Here is a 20,135-nt window from a genome sequence, read left to right on the forward strand (position 1 = left end):
CTAGGGAATCCAGCTCAGTTACTCCGCTAGATTGAACACCAAGTGCTCAACTGTCTCTATTTGCTATAGCACCGGCAACTAGTGGCCATGTATCCTACTTATCACAACTTAACAACAATAACAAACTAGTCGCCATTGGGAATGGTGCCAGTGTTTGACAATGTGTATCCGATAAGTACACACACCGATGCACACATAAGCAATGAAAGATCGTCCTCCTTGACAGATCACTATGCGACGGAACAGGTGGATCAGTGTGTAGCGTGTATTTACCGTTTTCGTTTGGAGCTAGAAAAAGAAAATTGGGCTAAAAATCTACGGAAGCGAACAGTTGAAACCCGCAACCATGAGTCGCAATCTGTGCGACGAAACCTTCCCCGCCAGCTTGCTGATCGAGTTTGACGAGCTGGACGATGAAATTCCCATCAGTCCGGAACTTCCGAAACGTCATCAACCGGAAAGCTTGCTGCGGGAACGAACAGCGCTATCCGGTGGCAAAGGGATCGCAACCGATAAGATCACCGGTAAGCCGACCGGTTGGACCGATCTGACCAAAGTGTTTCGTTATCGTAACTATTTTTTTTCTCTTTCCGCTTCGTGCAGCAGATGATCGCAACGGGTCGCGCATGGTGATATCGGGTTCATCAAACACCTCCAGCGGTCATTCGTCACTGTCGACTGAAGGAGAAAACCGAAGTGCGTCGAGTGATCGCGATACGAGCCGCGATATAAGCAAACGGCAACCGTTGGCCGTAGGTGCCGGCGCGTTGCTGCTCCTTGGCGATCAACGCACAGACAAATCGACACTAAAGTCGCGAAAACTGCGTCAACCACGGTCCATGGAGAGTTTGCTCCAGAACCAAGGACAGGCGGGCCGAATAAAGACGGCGTCCCCTTTGCATGCCGGAACCGGTTTGGCAATGGGTGGCAAGGGTTTCGGGGGTGGAAGTACTGGTAATGTTAGTGCGAGTAGTATTGGTGCAACCGCACAGCAGCAACAACACTACCATCGTCACCGGTCAAAGTATGGGCATGTTCAGAGCAAGGTTAAGCAGATGATAGATGAAATGAAACCACCGGCCAACCGGGACCGGAAGACGCTCGTACGCCACAAATCGATGCCCGAAACGTCTCACGATGTCGAATTGAAAGACGAGGTATGTGTGCGAAGGTGCCGTGTTCCCAGTCTGAATGATGAGTGCTGATGTGTGTTTGTGCTACTTTTAGGAGGATGAAACGCTCGAGCAGGAAAATGATGTCGAAACGCTCCGGTCTGTTGTGCGCGAATTGCGACTACACATGAGCAGCCTGGAACAACAGCTTAGCATTTGCCGTACGAACGTGTTCAACGAGCTGGCGACGCTGAAGTGCAAGAACAGTGCGTTGCGCATCGAGAACGATCATCTACTCGAACAGGAGCGAGCACGCGAGCAGCGCCGGCAGCTGCTACGCGAACAGCAAACGGCAGGCTCCTGCTACGGTAGCCAGTCGTCGCTCTGTAAGGCATCGGTCGGAAGCACCAGTACGGTTGGCACACAGACGAGCCCATCCATTACCGGGGATCATGAGTTGCAGTTTGAGTTTCTACTGGCCAGTCCGCAAACGTTTTCCCGTCCGGCATTACCACCACAAACATTCTCCACCACCATCGAGCCCGAATCGGTCGGGTGCGAATTTTCACCCGACTACGAACAGCTTTTGCCAATGCTCGGTCGCAGTGCTAATTCGTCCACATTTGGGGCCGAAACCCGTCGTCGCGATATACGACGCACGCCGTCGATCCGTTCACCGACTGGCCGGCGGTCCGAATCGGGTCTGGCACAGGATCTCCTAACCAGCCCAACGTGTCACGACTGTAGGCGAAGGAAAAAGAAGCGTAAATCGCGTAAGCAAAAGCTGGCCAGCTTGTTCTGCATTCGGCACCATGATGAGACGCTGTAGGGTATGGTTGTCCTTATGGTTTTTGCTTACCTTCAACACCCACCCCTCTTACCATCCCAAAACCGACACACGGGACAATGAACGGTCGATATCGTGATCTAGTACATTAATTATTATCATTTATTTTACATCGTGTTTTAACGGTCACAAGTTGTTATTGAATGTGAGTGCGTGTGTGTGTGAGAGAATTTTCCTTTTTTCCGTTTATACATCGCGCCGGTAACCGTGTAGCAACAAGTGTCTTTGGTATCTAGTCACATTCATCTTCCTCTTATATTCGCTAGTATCGAATGGATCATTAGCGCTGCGTGTTATGCCGACCACCATCCTGCTTAGCACATGTATCACCATCCATCCTGACAACAAATAACCGACCTCTTCGTATATGCGATCCCCCTTCCAATGAACCGTGTGATGTCCGATTATATTATTCACCCTGTAAACACACACTGTACAACTTTTACCGCACACAGATCCTTACACAAAAGGGTTCGGAATGCCACCTAACAGCATTGTTTTCAATAAGAATTATTTGTCATATACAAACGCGCGCGCGTACCGGTTCCAAAGCTCGCATTCAACTACTGTGTAGTCCACTGTTACTCAAATAGCTAGATTTAAGAGTTCCTGTTGAGATCGAGAATGCGAAACAATATCAATAGAAGAGTAAGGAGATCGCTCCCCAAACACACACACGCACTTGTGTTGAGTCTACTGCATGGAGGACTGCACATCTCTTGAGTGGATGGTTCTACACGAAGCCGACGGTTTGTTTGGAAACTAGGCTTCAGTTGTTTCTCTAGTCTAGGGCTGAGCTGGGATCAAGCAGAGCGCTGGTTGCGTTGTAGAGGAATGTTGCAGCGACCGTTGCAAGCTGCGCACTGTCAAATGTTGGAGATGCTGTGGACGTAGCGGGCAGGGAGGATGCTGTCGTACCGGCCACGTCCACGCCGCTCCGGAGCGTCGTTAAGCTGGCGGTAGTGGCGGCAACGGTAGAGGGCATCGATGATATGGTGCTCGTCTCCAGCGGATTGCTAGCCGTACTGCGCAGTACGGCCACCGTCAGCGTGGTGAGTAGCGTTGCTACGGTGGTGCTGGTGCCGGTGCTGCTAACCCCTCCGCTACCGGCCAGCGGATGGCTGCCGTTAATACCGATCCCGCCCGGTGGTTGATTTGGTTTCGGTGGTACGAATGGGTACTGCGGACAGGGGTTAGGAAGCTGCGGTCCAAGCATGGCATCGAACACATACCCAACGAGCGAACCGGCCGTTAAACCGATATTATACGACAGCGTCATCATGTTGCCGGTCACCTCACGCAACGTCGCGGACACCTTGTCCGGTGCGAGCATCATTGGCAAACTGCCCGCCAGCCCGTTCGTGATGCCTAGCGCCGCGGTAAATATAAATGCAGCCGCTTCACCCGCAATGACCGGTTGTTCACGCGGTGAACAGCAGAGCAGAATCAGTGGAACGAGCAGTGCCCGCAAACCGGACATGAGTATCAGCTGCCGGCGGGACCAACTGTACGGTACGGCGGCGAGCAGCTTCCCAGCCACATCGGAAGCGTTAAACGTAAACATCAGCAGTACCGGCATCCAGGTGCCGAGATTGCACGAAATTATCTCCGATTCAATGCCGGGATAGAGCGACAACGTTACACAGTACGCCATCGCAATGCAGGCCATGTACGGGTAGATAGCCCGTGCCACTTTCCAGCGTGATTCGAGCCCGCTCCGAAAACTGCCCAGTCGCCCGGAGCTGCAGATGTCCGGTGTCATCACGTGTTCCACCTTGAACGCGACGTTCGGTACGTCCGGTGCGGTTGTTGCCGTGATGGACCGCGTCGTTACATCGCCGGTCGACGACAGGTTGGTCATGTTCGTTTCAAGCACCGTCTCGCCGGCGGTGGGATTCGATAGATCATACACCGGATTGCTGGAATGAGAGGAGTAAAGTTCCAGCGGTAGTTAGATGACGCTCATGTTCCTGTGCGGTAGAGGATAAAACGTACCTAAAGCTTAACGCCGTGGATCCTGGTGGCATATGTACGGGTGGGCTTGAGTCTAGTGTGAGCACACCGTACCGCGTGCTCGATATGTCTCCATCAAGCGTTTCACTCTGCGGATAAGAGAAAAAAGACGCCATTACGAGAGATATGGAGCGAGCACTACACGGTGGTTTCCTTACCAGTGTGTGATCATCGTCCGGACGCAGGACGATTTTGGCACAGGCCTTCATGTAGTACCGGACGAACGGTGAGTGTGTCGTGATCGAGTGCAGCACGTAGCTGAACGCAATGTACACGGTCGAGGTGAGAAAGAAGATAGCGGTCGAGGCACGATCACTCTTGATCAACAGCTTCGTAACCACCCGGTTGGAAGATACCAGAAATCCAGCCAAACCTAAAGCCCACATTAAAAGGATGTACAGCGTGTAAAATCTCGAGGAAAAACAGTGGAGAATACATTCGAGCACTTACTTTCGCCAGCCATCACCGCTTGGGTGTACTGTTTCGGCAGCATGCTCGCAAACCCATAGAAGCTGGACTGCTGGATAGTGCATCCCATAGCGACGAGCGAAACGGCAGCCAGATTGACTGAGTAGGCCGTTTTGGCGGTGAACATGTGCCAAGCCACCTCGCACAGCGCGACAAACACTAGCGTTGTGAAGGAAACGGCGTAACCTGTTGGGGGAGGCGTGAAGGTGGAAGACGATTGGTTACGTTCGAGTTTGGATTGTGAAGGACCCGCTACCTACCGAATGCTACCCGTACCCGGAAGGGTGCCAGTGTGAGAAACACGTTGTTCAGCAGCACTGTCGCCAGCGCGACAATGATGTAAGTCATCGACATGTCCAGTGCAACCGATTGGCCGGGAAACCGTGACTGCCAGTAGTCGGCGGCGATTATAAAGCTAGGATAGTCGGGACGAGAAAGCATGCAACATCAAGAATATGGTACGACTGCTGGTGGACGTTAGTACGTCTGCACTCAGCCTGAATCCGATGCCGTAATCGGGTAACGAGTGCAGATGTACTAAGGGATTCTACTGCTGTACACAAACACATCTATACATTTTATATTCTTACTCAAGCACGCACACACACACACGCGCGCGCAGGGCACATCGAGGGATTCGTACGCACCTGTTATAAGGAAGCACAAAACCGACACCGGCCGTCATTAGGGCAAAAAAGACAAGTCGCCGTCGATCCTTCGGTGGACCGCCACCGTCCAGCTCGGGACTGTCGGAAGTGTCGAAGGTACGGCGCCCTTCCAGCGGTTCGTAGGATGAGGTGTGTCCGCCTCCATTACTTCCACCACCACCACCACCACCGCTGGTGCTGCTCCCATTTTCCGTCGCTTCCATCATCGTTCCAAGTGTGGCTCCGCAGCGTATGACTTTTTCCTTGCCTCCCGACAATCGCCCTACAAGCAGGTGAAGGCCGCCTGCAGCTGTTTCGGAGAGGTTAATCCTCCCCCTCACACACACACACAAACAAACACACGGGGATAACTCCAGCAGTGGGTACTAGTCAAGTGTTTTGTACACGCTACGGAGCGGAACGGGAGTTTGTTGGGTATGAATTCAAATAGCTCTCGATGGTGTACCGCGTCGGCTATGCCGGATACCCGGCAGGGGTTCGTACCCTTGCACTGGGCTGTCGCACACACTCAAATCGTTTCGTACGTTTCGATTTTTCACGTTCATCTTTTTTTTCTCCGACGACGGCGTGGCCTACTGTGTGTGATAGTTTGCACACCGAGTGTGTGAACAAGAAGCGAAACTGTTTATCCCGTACGCAACACACCGCCACCGTAAAGGTCACCACCGCACGCAATCGATCGCATTTTCTTACACCCACGGTGTGTGTGCGAGTGTTTTGGTCAATCACTGTTTGGCACGCGAATGGGACAAATTTTCAGCAGCGCCGAACATTGAACGATCGTTTAGCAGTGGAAAACCACAGCAATACCGAACACGAAACATTATGGTCGAAGAATCCTTTGCACTGCACATTTTGGGGCTGGTTTGCACACACACGCTTCAAAACTTTTCGCCTTCTCACCACCCAAAACACACCGGAGGCGTTGGTATTACCAACCAGCAAACGCAGCTGATCGATTAGCGAAGGAATGTGTTTAGCAAATCCCTTCTTTTATTTCACCTACGGATGACAAAATTGAGATTGGGATGCGAATCACGGCATTCCTCCAGCGCACACCGTCCGAGGTGCTGGGAAAAAAGTGCTATGACAAGATATATTTATGTTTCTGTTTTCCCCAGCACACACGCAGCAGCTCGCGAAATGCGTCCTGCGCATTGAACGCGCAGCGTTGACGGCGAGCGGTTGCACACATCGTGTTTCCCTTTCGGGCCCGTTCAATCTACTCCAGAATCGGAATGTTTTTCACGGGAAAATGATCGTTTGTCTCTGTCCTTCGTAGACACAAGCGCTCCGTTATAAAGCGAGTGAAAGCAGCGGCCGGAAAATGCTAAATTGTCAGTTTGAAAACAACCATGCTGCTCCATTTGCAACAGCGTGAGCGATTCGAACAACATGAAAATAGGATAAATGTAACTTATCGAAGCAATGTAAGCGATGAGCAAAATAGAACCTTCAATGCGATGGTTGTTACAATGATGAGTAAAATATATTTTATTTAATTTTCCAATGAACCAAAATGTTACTGCATTATCACCCCACTAATGAAATATGGGGTACATTTAAAATATGACAACATTGTTTAGCAATGCTTAATTTGAGGGTCAACTTAATACAAACGTACAATAAAACAAGAATTCTTCCACCTTCGAGCAATTTGTTGGTGAGCCGCCACGTCTGCTGTGCATTTAAAATTGGCCGCCTCCGTTTGACAGCTAATTGCTGTTCTGGTATTTTAATCACACTGGGTGTGCTATTGGTCAAATTAGGCAACCGCATATATTTTGTTTGTGGCGATCAAATGAAACAAGGTGAGTTAAATTGTTTTAGCAACATTTAACTATTGCTAGTTTATTGCTTTAAACAATATGTTTAAAAAGAATGTAGGAAAATCACACCTTTGTCAATTGTTCCTACCAATGGCTTTCCCTGTGTGCAACTGACGTGTTTTTGTCGTTTATTTGGGTTTGCTCATAGCCTCGTCGCATTCCTCTCGTCGATCGTGCTGAGAGAAGTAAAAGTTATATTTTAGTGGTACAACTACCCCGAATTTCGTACTATCTACAAATTCCACGTAAAGTACCCGTTCTCTGTTAAATTGAACAGTAGTAAGGAACGAAATAGAGTACTGGCACTGTGTGCGCGGGTAAGATCCAGTGCGCAGAAGAAATACAAACAAACAAAAGCACCGTCGTCATCAAGAATAAAACAGATTGTAGATACTGCAAACGAGTGACTCATCGCCCAGCCCGATCAACAGTAGCGCGATAAGCGAGAAAATTAGCAGCTGACGACATATTCGTTTGCGTTGTTTTACAGGGCACACAATATTAGGATTTCGAGTCTGTTTTGATTGGGAGCAGTGTGTGAAAAGCAACAATGTCGCTAAACACGGCACACGCCAATAACGGCGTACTGATACACGCCGCTGAAGGGTAAGTTGTGCCACGATGTTTTCTATTTCTTTCTACTCATTCTCTCCGAAATGTAAACACAACACACGATTCGGTATTTCGGGCGAATTTTCCGCAGTTTTCCACTCCTTTCACGCTAATACACTGACCGCTTGGCACTTGCGAAAAATCTTCATTACGACTTTTATTTTTGCTGCTTTCTTTTTTGCAGAATACTTATCTTCAGCGATCATGTGACGATTGAGTTCACGGGCCACAACAATGGTGCGATGAAGGGTGGCAAGCAGGGCCGTGTGTACCTAACGACGCACCGGGTCATCTACAACAGCAAGAGCGAAACCGATGCGCTCCGTTCCTTCAGCATGCCGTTCGTATCGATGCGTGAGGTCGAGGTGGAACAACCCGTCTTCGGGGCGAACTACATCAAGGGCAAGGTGCAGGCACAGCAGCACGGCAACTGGGAGGGTGAGGCGAAGTTCAAGATCGTGTTCAAGCACGGTGGTGCGATCGATTTTGGACAGGCGATGCTGAGGGCCGCCTCCATCGCACAACGGAACGCGGGCAACGCTCCGCCACCACCGTACACCCCGCCCGGCGGTGAATGGTATGCGGCCCCACCGCCCGCATACACCCCGAACCCGTACGGTTACGGGTGGGTGCCGGGTGCGGCCGTTTTCCCCGAACAGCCGCAACCCAACTCGATCTACATGCACGACAGCCCACCGCCGTACCCGGGGATCGTACCGGGTGGTGGTGGGATGCAGGGTCCACCCGGTTACAGTTACCCACCGCCGCAGCAGCAACAGCAGTTTGGCGGCGGCTATCCGCATCCACCGGCTATGGGCGGTTATCCGGTGCAGGCCGGGTTTGCTACCGGACCGGGTGCAGGGTACCCGAATGGGAACGTCGCACAAGGTGGTTATCCGCAACCGGGACCGTCGAGCGGTGCAATGGGCTTTACGGCACCTCCGCAACCACCGCCAAGTAAGTAAACGGTTAAAGCATGTTGTATATTGTGTTACTTACCACCTTGTGCTGTATCCAGTATTGTTTCGTTGTATTGTAGCTGTTTTATAGTGCAAAGACAATATTTGATTACGTTATCAGTTAATTAGTAACACTCATTATGAAAATAGCAAAGTATCTTACTTCGAAGCTTTGTCCTAACGGCAGGCGTCACACATGAACGAAGATGTTATACATGGTGAGCCACTGCGTGTCCACCAGATGAATGATCGGGAAAATTTATTACCTTTTCTATATAGAGAAATGCCACACTATTGAAAAAAAAACCTATGTTCGCTAACCCACGGTGGACACAGTTGGATCAAAACAAAGAAGTTGAAAATCGGCAATAACACAAAAAAAACTTATACTTGGCCAGCCTCTCACCCTGCCATGTCTAATTTGACAAAGTGCCAGCTTAGAGCGCGTGGTACTTGAGGGGTTTTCAAAGTAGATTCGTTTCAATAAACGGTCTTGTTGGATTTAGGTACATTATTATAGGCCATGGGATCCAGCAGTAATCGCTGGCCAACAAAGCAAAATTAGTAGTTTTTGAACAATTACAAGATGATTCATACATTTCTATTTAACTCTCTCCCACTATGTGCAGACTCGAAGGAAGCGGAAGCAGCCCAAAGTGCATACTACGATCCGAACAGACCACAAACGGCGTACGTTCCACCTCCGGCATACTACGTAAGTTTCACAACTGCAAGAAATGCGTCCAGCCCAGTTCAAAACGCAAATCCATCGCTACTGCCTAAATTAATGCATGTTTCATGTTTCAGGAACCACCGCCAAGCTACAGCTCGCTCAACAAGAAGGAACAATGAAGGAACGTGTATTGTTTTGTTTGCCTTATGCTATAAAGCACTATCCCCGCTGGTGTTACACATAAATCCCAGCACAACTCCCACAAGCATTAGAGTGGTCGGGAAAGCGAGAATGAGAGATGGTGTGCGCGTGTGTGGTAAGGGTTGTATAATTTGTTTTGTCACTGTTTAGATTTTATCGCCGTTTTTCTCTTGCTGCTGCAAACAAATCGACGTTTAACGCGTCACATGCCGGGTCGATCAACTGTGCTGCTACCCAATAATTAATTGCCATTAAAGCATTCCTGTGAACGGGCATATTTAGGGCACAGTTTAATCCTCTTTCGCGGTCGTGGCGTGTATGTTTGTGAACCGATGGGTGTAAAATTGTATTCGAATAATAAATAATCTATATCATATATACTAACGCAAGCAGAAACTTGTTGCGGATGGTATTGTTTCGGTTGAGAAATCGATTCACTTCGCTCCCATATCACATAATAGCTTTTTTTTACATAATTATATTTAACAATTGCATTATAATGTATGCAAACGCACCGTTTGCGGTCCCCCTTGGTATTGTGGTAAATATATAAAAATCTATATAAAAGCAGGATTTCTGCTTCCGCAGCAGTAGCATTTAAAATTTGCATCTATCACCGGTTGTTTTGTTGTAGAAAGAGCTACAGGCTTGACTTCATGAACGGTTTCAAATACATGTGGAATGATTGATTGACGGGTTCCTACAAAAAAGCCAACAAACATGACGATGGTAAGTTATTATAAATCAATGCAAATTTTAAGAATCATCAGCTGTGCGTCATTTACCTGATTCAGAGGGCTCTTTTTAGCTTCCTCGTACAGCCGCTCGTAAACGTTGCCATCGTAGGCACCGAGCGGCGATCCCAGCACATCGTCCGGGATGTCGAACGAATCGACAATGCCGACCGCATTCGGGCGTAGCTCGGCAAGGGCCGCCTCCAGCTTAACCTGCAGCCGGTTAATGTCGCTCTCGGAAATCGTGGTGAACTGTACAGACGCACGACCAGAAACAAATAAGGGTGAGATAGACGAACAGCGGTATTAAAAATGGAAACTCACCCGTAACAAGTCTCCGAGCGCTTTAAGTGCTTCGTCGTACGCGTACAGATGGTAAATTGCACGCAGCACCTTGGCCACCTCGGGCGAGACCGTTTCGCAACCCTTTTCGATCATCTCGTACCCGGACTGCACCAAGAACGCACGGCAGTGTGCGTCGGCCGTGCGTGCCAGCTCGATCGAGGTTTGATTAGTTGCTTCCTCCAGCGTGGCACCGCTCTTCTGACGCTGCTCAATATGTTCTGCGGCTAGGCGCAACTTGCTGCAAGCAAAGGATGCATATAAAGGTTTAAAGTTCCACTTCAACACAAGTTTTGTAATCTCTTACCCGGCGGCCACAGTTTGCAGGGCGCGTATGATACCACCGATTGAGTCGTCCCATTCGATGCGCCGGTTTTTGCTGCTCAGAAACCGACCCAGATACTGTACGGTTGGTACCAATTCCTGTCCACGAAGGGCCTGTTGCCAAGCCTTCATCAAATATCTGTATGGAACGTTAAAGAAGAAGAAAGAACAAAGAAGTATTAATAATAATAATCACTCCATTGGGTGACAAAGTTTCCCTACCGTGCGGTCTGGAGCAGCAGGACGGTATTTTCACCCTCGTACGTACAAGCGGCCGTAACCATGCCGTACGTTCCGTAAAAGTTTGAGCACGTCATGTAGCCATGGCCACCGCATGCCAGACGGCAAATTTCTACGCCGGTGGCGGCATCCGCCGTCGTTACAGCCTTGAGACAACAGGCGATCGCATGCAACTCCGGAAGACGCTCAAGATCACCCTTATCCAGCTCGGACGTCACCTGATTGTACATCTCCCACAGGTTGTCCGAGGTTAGCTTGAAGATAATACTCTTAGCAATGGCCGGGAACAGTTTGTACTGTTGCGTTAAGTGATCGATCACCTGCACCTCCGGTTGACTGGAATCAAACAAAACGTTTAAAATGGAAGTAATTAGTAAATGAGCTAAATGCTGTACACAAGCATCAATGCGCTTACTCCGGATTGATGTGACTCTGACGGCGCACGGCCGAATAGCGAACCGCGATCGTTACCGCCTTCGATAGGTAGGCCGCCATATCGCGACATATCACGACGCGCACGAACATCATCGTGCCGTAGGTGAGTGCCTGCGACGGTGGCTTCACGAACGTACCGTCCTCGAGCAGTTTGGCGTTCTTCATCAGCATGTTCTTGCGCGGGATGCGCACATGATCGAACCCAAGGAAGCCATTGTTAACACCGTTCATGCCGAGCTTGTTGCCGATCTCACCGATCGTGATGCCTTTCAGCGGCATATGTGTCTCTTCGTCGCGGAGTTGCACGATGAACGGTTGTATGCCGTGACAGTTTCCTTTGGAATACAGTTGCGCCATTACCACGCAATAGTTAGCCGTATGTGCCACTGGAATGTGCATGGAAATATTAGTAACGGAGTATTTTCCCCGATCGATGATCACTGCAGTGCTTACATCCTCCCGGCCACCATTTGTACGCCGTTAGTGTTGGGCTGTGCAGCACGAACTCCTTCGTACGCTCGTCGTACGTAGCCGTCGTTTCCAGTCCGCGCAGGAACGTACCGTGACCGAGTTCGGTTTGCGCATACGTTCCAATCACTTCACAGTTCCAGGCACGTCCAAACCACTCGGCCTGCTGTTCCGGAGTTCCATGGCCGAGGATAGCCGGCAGAAACATCACATAGTGAACCGTTAGTGGGTTACCCTGTTTCAGGATTCCCGTACCAAGCAGTCCGCCTAACAAGGCACTGCAAGAAAAAAACCGTTTAATCATTGCATACGTCCGGAACGATTGCGTATACTTACGAGTAGTTGTCCACTCCGTCCTGTCCCATTTCCTGTAGCTTGCGTACCTTGCGGAACGCAACCGTTGCCTTGCGTACCGACTCCTCGTACAGCTCCTTGTGGGAAAGGAAGTGCAGTGGTACTTTCTCCTGCAGCTCGGGATCATTGAGAAAGAAGTCCTCTGTTTAGGAAAAAAAAAACATAGAAGTAATTACTTGTGCTTATTAAATTAAAAAAAAGAAATTCCCCCGGGCCGCACTGATAAGCCTCCTCCAGCCATTATTCAGCGGAGATGTTGCGTTACATTTCCCTTCGTTACATCGGGTTACGCCACCGCCCAAAATCAACTACAATCGATTCAGGCCACTTCAGCAAAGATTATCTTGCTCGGGACAACAATCTGTACTTGCTCGATGACTTAAGTGCAAAATAACGATGACTTGCAGTAAACAACACAGCAACACATCAATTGTGGGGCAAGCGATTAGCGCAATTAAAGGTACCTGCTAAGCTGATTTAGCGCGTACGATAACGGCTGAGGGCAAAGTTAAACTTCAGCCCTTGACCGCTAGTGGATGGGTGGGAGAAAAAAAAGGCGTTAGAGTTATGAAGTGGTCATCAATCCCTTTTTTGTTTAAGGGACGAAAGAGTTTTCATTTGCAGCTAAATCAGGTTTAATTGTATTCAGACGTTAATTGTAACTCAACAATTAAAATGATAAAACAATGCCATGAAAGTTCTACATTGTTCAATTATATGAGTAACCACAAAGTTTGGTGGAACTTCATTGCTTATTAAGTATCGTATTAAACCCTCAATGGTGCTTCATGGCTGATTTGGAAAGATACAAAACAAATCGGCGTAGATGTGCATTTCGACAAGTACAATATTTTTTGATTGAAATTTAGATTATAAGGATGATATTTGTGGTTTACACCAATCATTCTACACTGATTTAGTGCTGCTTAAAAGCGCACGCGGAAGTAAAAGCTATTGACCGACTTTATCTAACAAATTTTTAAGCTTCTATCTTATATCTTATTCATGAGCAGTGACAAAAAGTTTGTACGCTTGAATGTTTTGACTACAATCTCGATTGTAGTCTTTGCAGTTTAATTGTGGATTTGGTGTAATCTCGAGAGGCCAACAAGCTATCGTTGTTCCAGGTTGGAACGTGTACTACTCCTTAATTAATTTCTCTCGAGAACCGTCCATTTACACGCTTTAGTTTACAGTGCGTCATAGCAGTGTACCTTGCACGCCATGTACTTGCATCATCCGAGACCGGTTCCGCGAGATGCGCGAAGAAAACATCAACATACAGCAGTCCAACAGTGCCTATGCTTATGTGTCGAAGCTGCAAAATTGCCCTCTTGTTCCACTTTCCGATGATGGCCTTCATAAAGGAGCGATGTGCCTCCCTCTCTTGGATGCCCCTCCACCCCGCACAATGCCACGCATCCCCTTACCTACGTCTTACCTCGGAATCGCTTCTCTTTCAGCTTTGTTTCTCCACCGACCCACCACAGGGTAAACTCTTCATTGTTGAACGTACACTTGTCCCGCTCCGCCCGTAAGTCTTTGTTGATGGTTCCACCGTTCGAAGGCATTTTGGGGGGGCCTTTTCGTTAGCGCGATGCCGAAAGTTCAAACCGTTGTGGCGTAATGTAGCCGTGTATGTGGCGAGCACTTTCTACTTCACTTGCGTACGAAGCTGAGGTTCCTTCCGCACAAAAGGGCTGCAAAGATTCGTTTAGAGCGTTCGTTTAATGAAACGGATGGCCGAGTTCAGTGAGTGCTATCGATGAACTGAAACTGCGCCACACAGACCGAGTGGGAACGTGTTCCGATGGGTGGTGTCTCGTGCCTTCTTGCGATTAGGGCTTGCGCGCGTACGCGTTCAACGAGATAGCGTTACGTTTGAATCGTTGACTGACCTTTGGATCGTAGTTACTTTGATGTCCTGCAACGTATCACGTCCTGCTTTTGGAGCGCTAATTCATCGCGAGAAAAAAGACGACCGAAACTCGGACCGATGAAGGTAGCGCACTTCTTTTACCTTTTCACACCCTTACGTTCGATCGCAATCCACGAGTTATCAGCTTACCAACGGACGTATTTATCGGTACTGGATGAATGTTTTCAGGGTAAAGGATACAGATAAGCCCGTTATCTCGATACTCTTCGCAAGCTCTCCCGCGAACCGAAAGCCACGTCCGAACATTCGCTAGCACCTAGCTAGGAAAACTAACTAATCATTCTCTGGTGGGGAGCTTAACCTATCGATGATGCTCACAGCTTTCCGAGCGCTTATGCTTCACAAACACAACGGACTGAGCATCCCTCCCCCCAGCGCAGCTTTCTGGCCGTTAAGTAATGCGTAATCAGTTTGCAGCATTGCGTGTTTTTGTTTCACCCCTTGTTGTTTATTTACAATATTGGCTCCATTCGTCAGTAAACGTCAAAATCGATGTGGTGCATCGTTTATACTGATGCGCTGTGTACTCGAGTTAGAATAGCAGCACGTGGCGTTCCGGTTTTTATATTTTGCAATTTCATTCAATTTTATAGAGTCACTCAAGATCATATTGCACTCCGGATGGTTTCGAAGACAAACAAAAAACTCTTCTTTCCATTTTGGTGTTAACAATGGTGTTAAAATACGGTTTATTGCATAAATGTGAGCAGTAATGGGGCAACTACTTCAATTTTAAATAAACTTGTTTATTGTACCAAACTGAATAACAATTCCCATAACCCCAGCGTAAAATTATAATTCATAGCACCATAAAGACACTGTCGTCTCTTTAGATCGCTTCTTACAAGCTCGAGCGCATGAATGGTTTCAGGTACAGATGAAACGATTTATTTACCGGTTCCTGAAACGGTACAGGGCGGTTAATAATTTCGCAATGAACTTCGTTCGGCTTTACTTACCTTATTCAGCGGACTTTTTTGTGCCTCTTCGTAGAGACGCTCGTAAACGTTACCATCGTAAGCGCCAAGTGGCGAACCGAGCAAAACGTCCGGTATAGCAAATCCATCAACAAGGTTGACCGCATTCGGTCGGATGGCCAATAGTGCCGTTTCCAGCTTTGCCTGCAGCCGGTTAATGTCACTCTCGCTGATCGACGTGAACTAAAACGATTCGTGTCGAAAGAATAAAATATAAGATTGCTGAAATGGGATAACAATATGGGGAAATAGACCTACCCGGACAAGACTACCAATCGAATCAAGTGCCTCGTTGTACGCGTACAGTTCGCCGATCGTGCGCATCACCTTTGCTAGTGCAGGTGAAACCTTTTGGCAGAGCTTTTCGATCATCTCGTACCCGGACTGTACCAAAAAGGCACGGCAGTGTGCTTCGGCGGCGTGTGCCAGCTCGAGAGATGTAAGATTGACCGCTTCCTCATGCGTGTAGCCAGCCTTTTTGCGCTGCTCAATATGCTCGTTTGCGAGGCGAAGTTTGCTTTACAAAATAAACAATCAAGGACAGTTATTATTAGTAGTTTAGCAATAAAGTTCGCAATATTCACCCAGCTGCCACGGTTTGTAATGCCTTCACAATGCCGGGAACAGTGTCTAGCCAGGGATGGCGATTGTTTCGGTTTTGGATGAAGCTGTTTAAATATTGCACCGTTGGTCCAAGCGGTTGTCCTTTGAGCGCCTGGTTCCAGACCTTGATAAGATATCTGCAATATAAGACAAAGTCATATAGCTTTACTGTACCATCTAGAATAAGCGAATCTGTACAGTTTACCTGGCAGTCTGTAACAACAGAACCGTATTTTCGCCCTCATACGTACATGCCGCTGTTACAAATCCGTACGTATTGTAGAAGTTGGCACAAGTCATGTATCCATGACCACCGCAGGCCATACGAAGCGTTTCTACGGCTTTGGCTGCATCGGCCGTGGTGACCGCCTTCAAACAGCAGGCGATTGCATGCAATTCCGGAAGACGCTCAAGGTTACCCTGATCCAACTCGGACGTCACCTGATTGTACATGTCCCACAGGTTATCGGAGGTGAGCTTAAATACAATACTTCTAGCAACGGCCGGGAACAGCTTGTACTGTTGCGTCAAGTGATCGATCACCTGCACTTCCGGTTGGCTGAAAGTGATCAATTCAGTAGAACATAATTTAGCGACAAACGTCCCCCCAACTGGCTGTATCAACGCTTACGTACTCCGGGTTAATGTGACTTTGGCGACGGACGCACGAATACCGTACGGCTATTGTGGCCACCTTCGCCAGATGGAAGGCAGTATCGCGCACAATTATTACACGCACGAACATCATCGTGCCGTAGGTGAGTGCCTGCGACGGTGGCTTCACGAACGTACCGTCCGCCAGCAACTTGGCGTTCTTCATCAGCATGTTCTTGCGCGGGATGCGTACCTTTTCAAATCCCAAATAACCATTGTTAACGCCGTTCATGCCAAGCTTGTTGCCGATTTCACCGATTATGATGCCTTTCATTGGCATGTGCGTTTCCTCATCGCGCAGTTGCACGATGAACGGTTGAATGCCGTGACATTTCCCTTGGGAGAAGAGTTGCGCCATCACCACGCAGTAGTTGACCGTGTGTGCCACTGAAAGATAGGTGAAATTCAACTATAAACGTAGCCCAACATAGCTGCATGTTTCTTTTACTCACATCCTCCTGGCCACCATTTGTACGAGCTCAGCGTTGGACTTTCCAGGACATATTCTTGCGTACGCTCGTCGTACGTAGCAGTCGTTTCTAGCCCTCGCAAAAACGTACCGTGGCCGAGCTCGGTTTGTGCGTACGTTCCCAGCATTTGGCATCGCAGGGCACGGGGTAACCATTCGGCTTGCTGTTCCGGTGAACCGTGACCGAGCAAAGCTGGGATAAACATTGCAAAATGAATGCCCAACGGATTGCCCTGCCGAATGATTCCATTGCCCAGCAGTCCACTGAGATTTTGCCTTAAAATAAAAAAAGAAGGGTTTCATTAGTTCAAATAATGGTTACTGCCAACCGAGTCGTAACTTGCATCCCCTTACATGTAGTTGGATGGATCACCATTTCCACGATCTTCATGGAATTTGCGCACCTTGCGGAAAATGGCCGTTGCTTGTCTTATCGTTTCCTCGTACAGCTCCTTATGGGAAAGGAAGTGGATCGGTGTTTCGTTATGAAAGTCCGGATCGTTCGCGAGAAACGTTTCTGGAAAGGCGAATGAAGATATATATTAGGTAATAAGTATGGGTAAAGCAGGACCAAAGGTGGACTTGGTCCAGTCCAAAGATTTAGTTGGACTGGAAAAAAGTCGTTCGTTACGAGATGCTTACTATATCGAACACTAAATTCAGACCTCTACTGTCATCTAGTGGGTCCGGTTTAAGATAGCGATTAATAAGAATTGCAAAAATGCATAGAATTCCCCAATATTGTGTTTCAGGGCAGGCACGTCTTTAGTGACTCGCTAGAAACTCAGGGAGTTTAATAATCCAGGTGTTTTCCTTACAGGAAACATTACATTCCTGAGGTCAGAATTACCAAGACTTCTATGAGAAAGTCAGACGCATTTCTCGCAAAAATAATGGATATCTATTTCCCCAACCAAATATTAAAGTTGATTTAAATCTTGAAAATTTTGATCCAAATGCGAGATACATAATGATCGGTCACCTTGTTGCTGCTTCCAGAACCTTGAATTTGGATGACCTTCACAAAGGTATATGCGAATATTTTTTTTGTTCGCTTTATCTACGTAATGAGTCGTCAAATTTTGAGATGAAATTTACACTGTCTTCGGGTTACCATAACTCAACTGGAGGCTAGGCTCAAGAAACCGATAACATTATTTGAGCGGGCCTATCTCCACCAGCAATCGTACTTTGGGGCCTGACAAGATAAGCAAAACAACGTCCCAAGCGTTCGAACAATCTTGAAAACGCACGGGTCCTGCTGCGCATTGTGTTTTTGGAGGATTAATTCTGCTTCATGTGCCTAATAGTAATTGAACCGTCCCAAGTGCTGGCGACTGGTTGCATATTTACCTAGATCTTGCTTTTCCTTCAGCTTTTCCTTGCCACCAACCCACCAGAGGGTGAATTCGTCCTTGTCGAAGCTACCCTTATCCCGTTCGGCCGCTAGATCCTTGTTCACCGTGGATGCCGGCATCTTTGCAAACGGTTGGTGTTAATTTACTTCTAGAACCACGGAGACGCGCAAAGAATAATTACATACGCTTAAGCGTACGCACCCTGCTCGATGCAACACTTGATCGCGTTAACGTATGCCAATGACCCTGCGTGATAGGGCGTATGAATAAAACGCGTTCGGAGACCGGTTGACCGATACGCGTCCACGTTGGTTGACGTTCTTCCGTAAACTAAAAATTGCGCGACTGGTTTATGCGAACCAGGCCCCCCTCCTAATAGGGCAATCGGTGGTTCGTGAAGTATGCTATCTCTTTCCGCTTTAACCCCAACATACCCTGCCTTATCAGATAATAGACCGTGGCGACGGGACTTTGCACCTCCGCGAGCCACGCACTTTTATTGCACCGTTCCGTTTTGGTACCACAAATGCACCAAAGATAAATGAACTTTAATGAAGATAAATGCCGTTGCCTAGAAACGGTTGCACTTTCTATCACATAAACAAGACTTTCGGTGCATCTTCGGAAGTGCACTTTTCGCAAACAAAAAACATATGATCGAAAACATACGTGTTTCCCTTTGATTTCTTTTCGAACTACCAATAATTAAGACAACTTTAACAGCAGCTACATCTGGTCTCCCTCGCCGTTACCGTACCGTTCACTCAAACTGCAATCGCCTTAGTTTTAATCGTTTTGCTAAAAATTAATTTTCACTTTGCAAATTTGTACGATCTTCACCCACGATCAATTATTGGGCAGTGCTTCTCAATCGATGATTTTAGGCTGCGACTGCAACTGACAGCTGACAATGGGCTGCGTGCAGTGACAGCTGATGATTCGGACGCAACTTGCCGGTTACAACAACAAACAGCGTAAACAAAGCGAGAGCGCCGTTTTGTGCGCTGGCCGGTTTTGTGGAATAGTATCGGTTTGCTCAATTATTTCGCCAGAAGCCATAATGAGTGTTAAAATGGGAGCTAATGTGTGCCCGATTACCGAGGAACGGTCGGGCACAGTGCGCGAAGTTGGTGGTCAAGCCGTCTGGAGCCTTTCCTCGTGTAAACCAGGTATTTCGCACCCACGGTTAGTCACGATTTTTTTTCGACACTCACGCACTCACGTTTGTTTCCACGCACAGGATTTGGCGTCGATCAGCTGCGGGACAATTCGATGGAAACGTACTGGCAATCGGACGGACAGTTACCGCATCTGGTTAACATTCAATTTCACCGAAAAACAACGGTTAGCCAGATTTACATCTACTCCGATTACAAACTGGACGAAAGTTACACACCGAGCCGGATATCGATCCGCTGTGGTATGCACTTTAACGATCTGCAGGAAGTGGAGGTGGTTGATCTCTGCGAACCATCCGGTTGGGTTTGCATACCGATCAAGGAGTATGAGGACATGCCTATGTGCACATTCATGATACAGATAGCGGTGATTAGCAATCATCAGAACGGTAGGGATACGCATATGCGCCAGATACGGATCCACTCGCCAACCGAAGGCTCACAGTACCCGCTGGAACATCACGGAAAGTTTAGCACGTTAGAATTTTCACAGTTTCGCACGATACGTTAGCGCGATAGTGAAAAGGTAATACAATTTTAAATGTAATACATGTTATTTATGAAAATATTTGAACAACTTGAATTTATTCCAAAAAAAGAACAACACGCAAAATAAAGAAACCGTTAGACTTTACAAAGAAGCACACATGTATGTTTAATTTTAACAAATTTCCCCTT

The 20,135-nt window shown here is 47.9% G+C and overlaps 6 protein-coding genes across 6 annotated transcripts; 3 read left to right on the forward strand and 3 right to left on the reverse strand.

The window, feature by feature from the left end:
- Window positions 1–346: 346 nt before the first annotated feature.
- Window positions 347–1,941, forward strand: LOC128708933 (uncharacterized). Its single transcript, XM_053803914.1, has 3 exons — window positions 347–524; window positions 607–1,157; window positions 1,228–1,941. Exons 1-3 carry the CDS (start codon window positions 347–349, stop codon window positions 1,939–1,941), a joined length of 1,443 nt encoding a protein of 480 aa, XP_053659889.1.
- Window positions 1,942–2,740: 799 nt separating this feature from the next.
- On the reverse strand, window positions 2,741–5,314 carry LOC128719981 (equilibrative nucleoside transporter 4). The gene is made up of 6 exons (XM_053813626.1): window positions 5,088–5,314; window positions 4,701–4,855; window positions 4,423–4,626; window positions 4,131–4,345; window positions 3,955–4,061; window positions 2,741–3,878 (listed from the first exon to the last, which is right to left on the reverse strand). The coding sequence occupies exons 1-6, from the start codon at window positions 5,312–5,314 to the stop codon at window positions 2,741–2,743; spliced, it is 2,046 nt and encodes a 681-aa protein (XP_053669601.1).
- A 2,173-nt stretch (window positions 5,315–7,487) lies between these two features.
- Window positions 7,488–9,360, forward strand: LOC128719872 (WW domain-binding protein 2). Its single transcript, XM_053813512.1, has 4 exons — window positions 7,488–7,543; window positions 7,734–8,506; window positions 9,138–9,223; window positions 9,316–9,360. The coding sequence occupies exons 1-4, from the start codon at window positions 7,488–7,490 to the stop codon at window positions 9,358–9,360; spliced, it is 960 nt and encodes a 319-aa protein (XP_053669487.1).
- Window positions 9,361–10,022: 662 nt separating this feature from the next.
- Window positions 10,023–13,850, reverse strand: LOC128709406 (probable peroxisomal acyl-coenzyme A oxidase 1). Its single transcript, XM_053804402.1, has 9 exons — window positions 13,721–13,850; window positions 12,262–12,421; window positions 11,911–12,203; window positions 11,438–11,843; window positions 11,005–11,358; window positions 10,766–10,921; window positions 10,441–10,699; window positions 10,168–10,368; window positions 10,023–10,082 (listed from the first exon to the last, which is right to left on the reverse strand). Exons 1-9 carry the CDS (start codon window positions 13,848–13,850, stop codon window positions 10,023–10,025), a joined length of 2,019 nt encoding a protein of 672 aa, XP_053660377.1.
- A 1,209-nt stretch (window positions 13,851–15,059) lies between these two features.
- LOC128710021 (probable peroxisomal acyl-coenzyme A oxidase 1) lies at window positions 15,060–18,398 on the reverse strand. The gene is made up of 9 exons (XM_053805063.1): window positions 18,275–18,398; window positions 17,276–17,438; window positions 16,905–17,197; window positions 16,434–16,839; window positions 16,004–16,357; window positions 15,780–15,935; window positions 15,454–15,712; window positions 15,178–15,378; window positions 15,060–15,119 (listed from the first exon to the last, which is right to left on the reverse strand). The coding sequence occupies exons 1-9, from the start codon at window positions 18,396–18,398 to the stop codon at window positions 15,060–15,062; spliced, it is 2,016 nt and encodes a 671-aa protein (XP_053661038.1).
- Window positions 18,399–19,339: 941 nt separating this feature from the next.
- On the forward strand, window positions 19,340–19,968 carry LOC128706904 (anaphase-promoting complex subunit 10). Its single transcript, XM_053801847.1, has 2 exons — window positions 19,340–19,448; window positions 19,520–19,968. Exons 1-2 carry the CDS (start codon window positions 19,340–19,342, stop codon window positions 19,966–19,968), a joined length of 558 nt encoding a protein of 185 aa, XP_053657822.1.
- Window positions 19,969–20,135: the final 167 nt, after the last annotated feature.

The sequence above is a fragment of the Anopheles marshallii genome, chromosome 2 (genome assembly GCF_943734725.1).
Source record: "Anopheles marshallii chromosome 2, idAnoMarsDA_429_01, whole genome shotgun sequence".
NCBI lineage: Eukaryota > Metazoa > Arthropoda > Insecta > Diptera > Culicidae > Anopheles > Anopheles marshallii.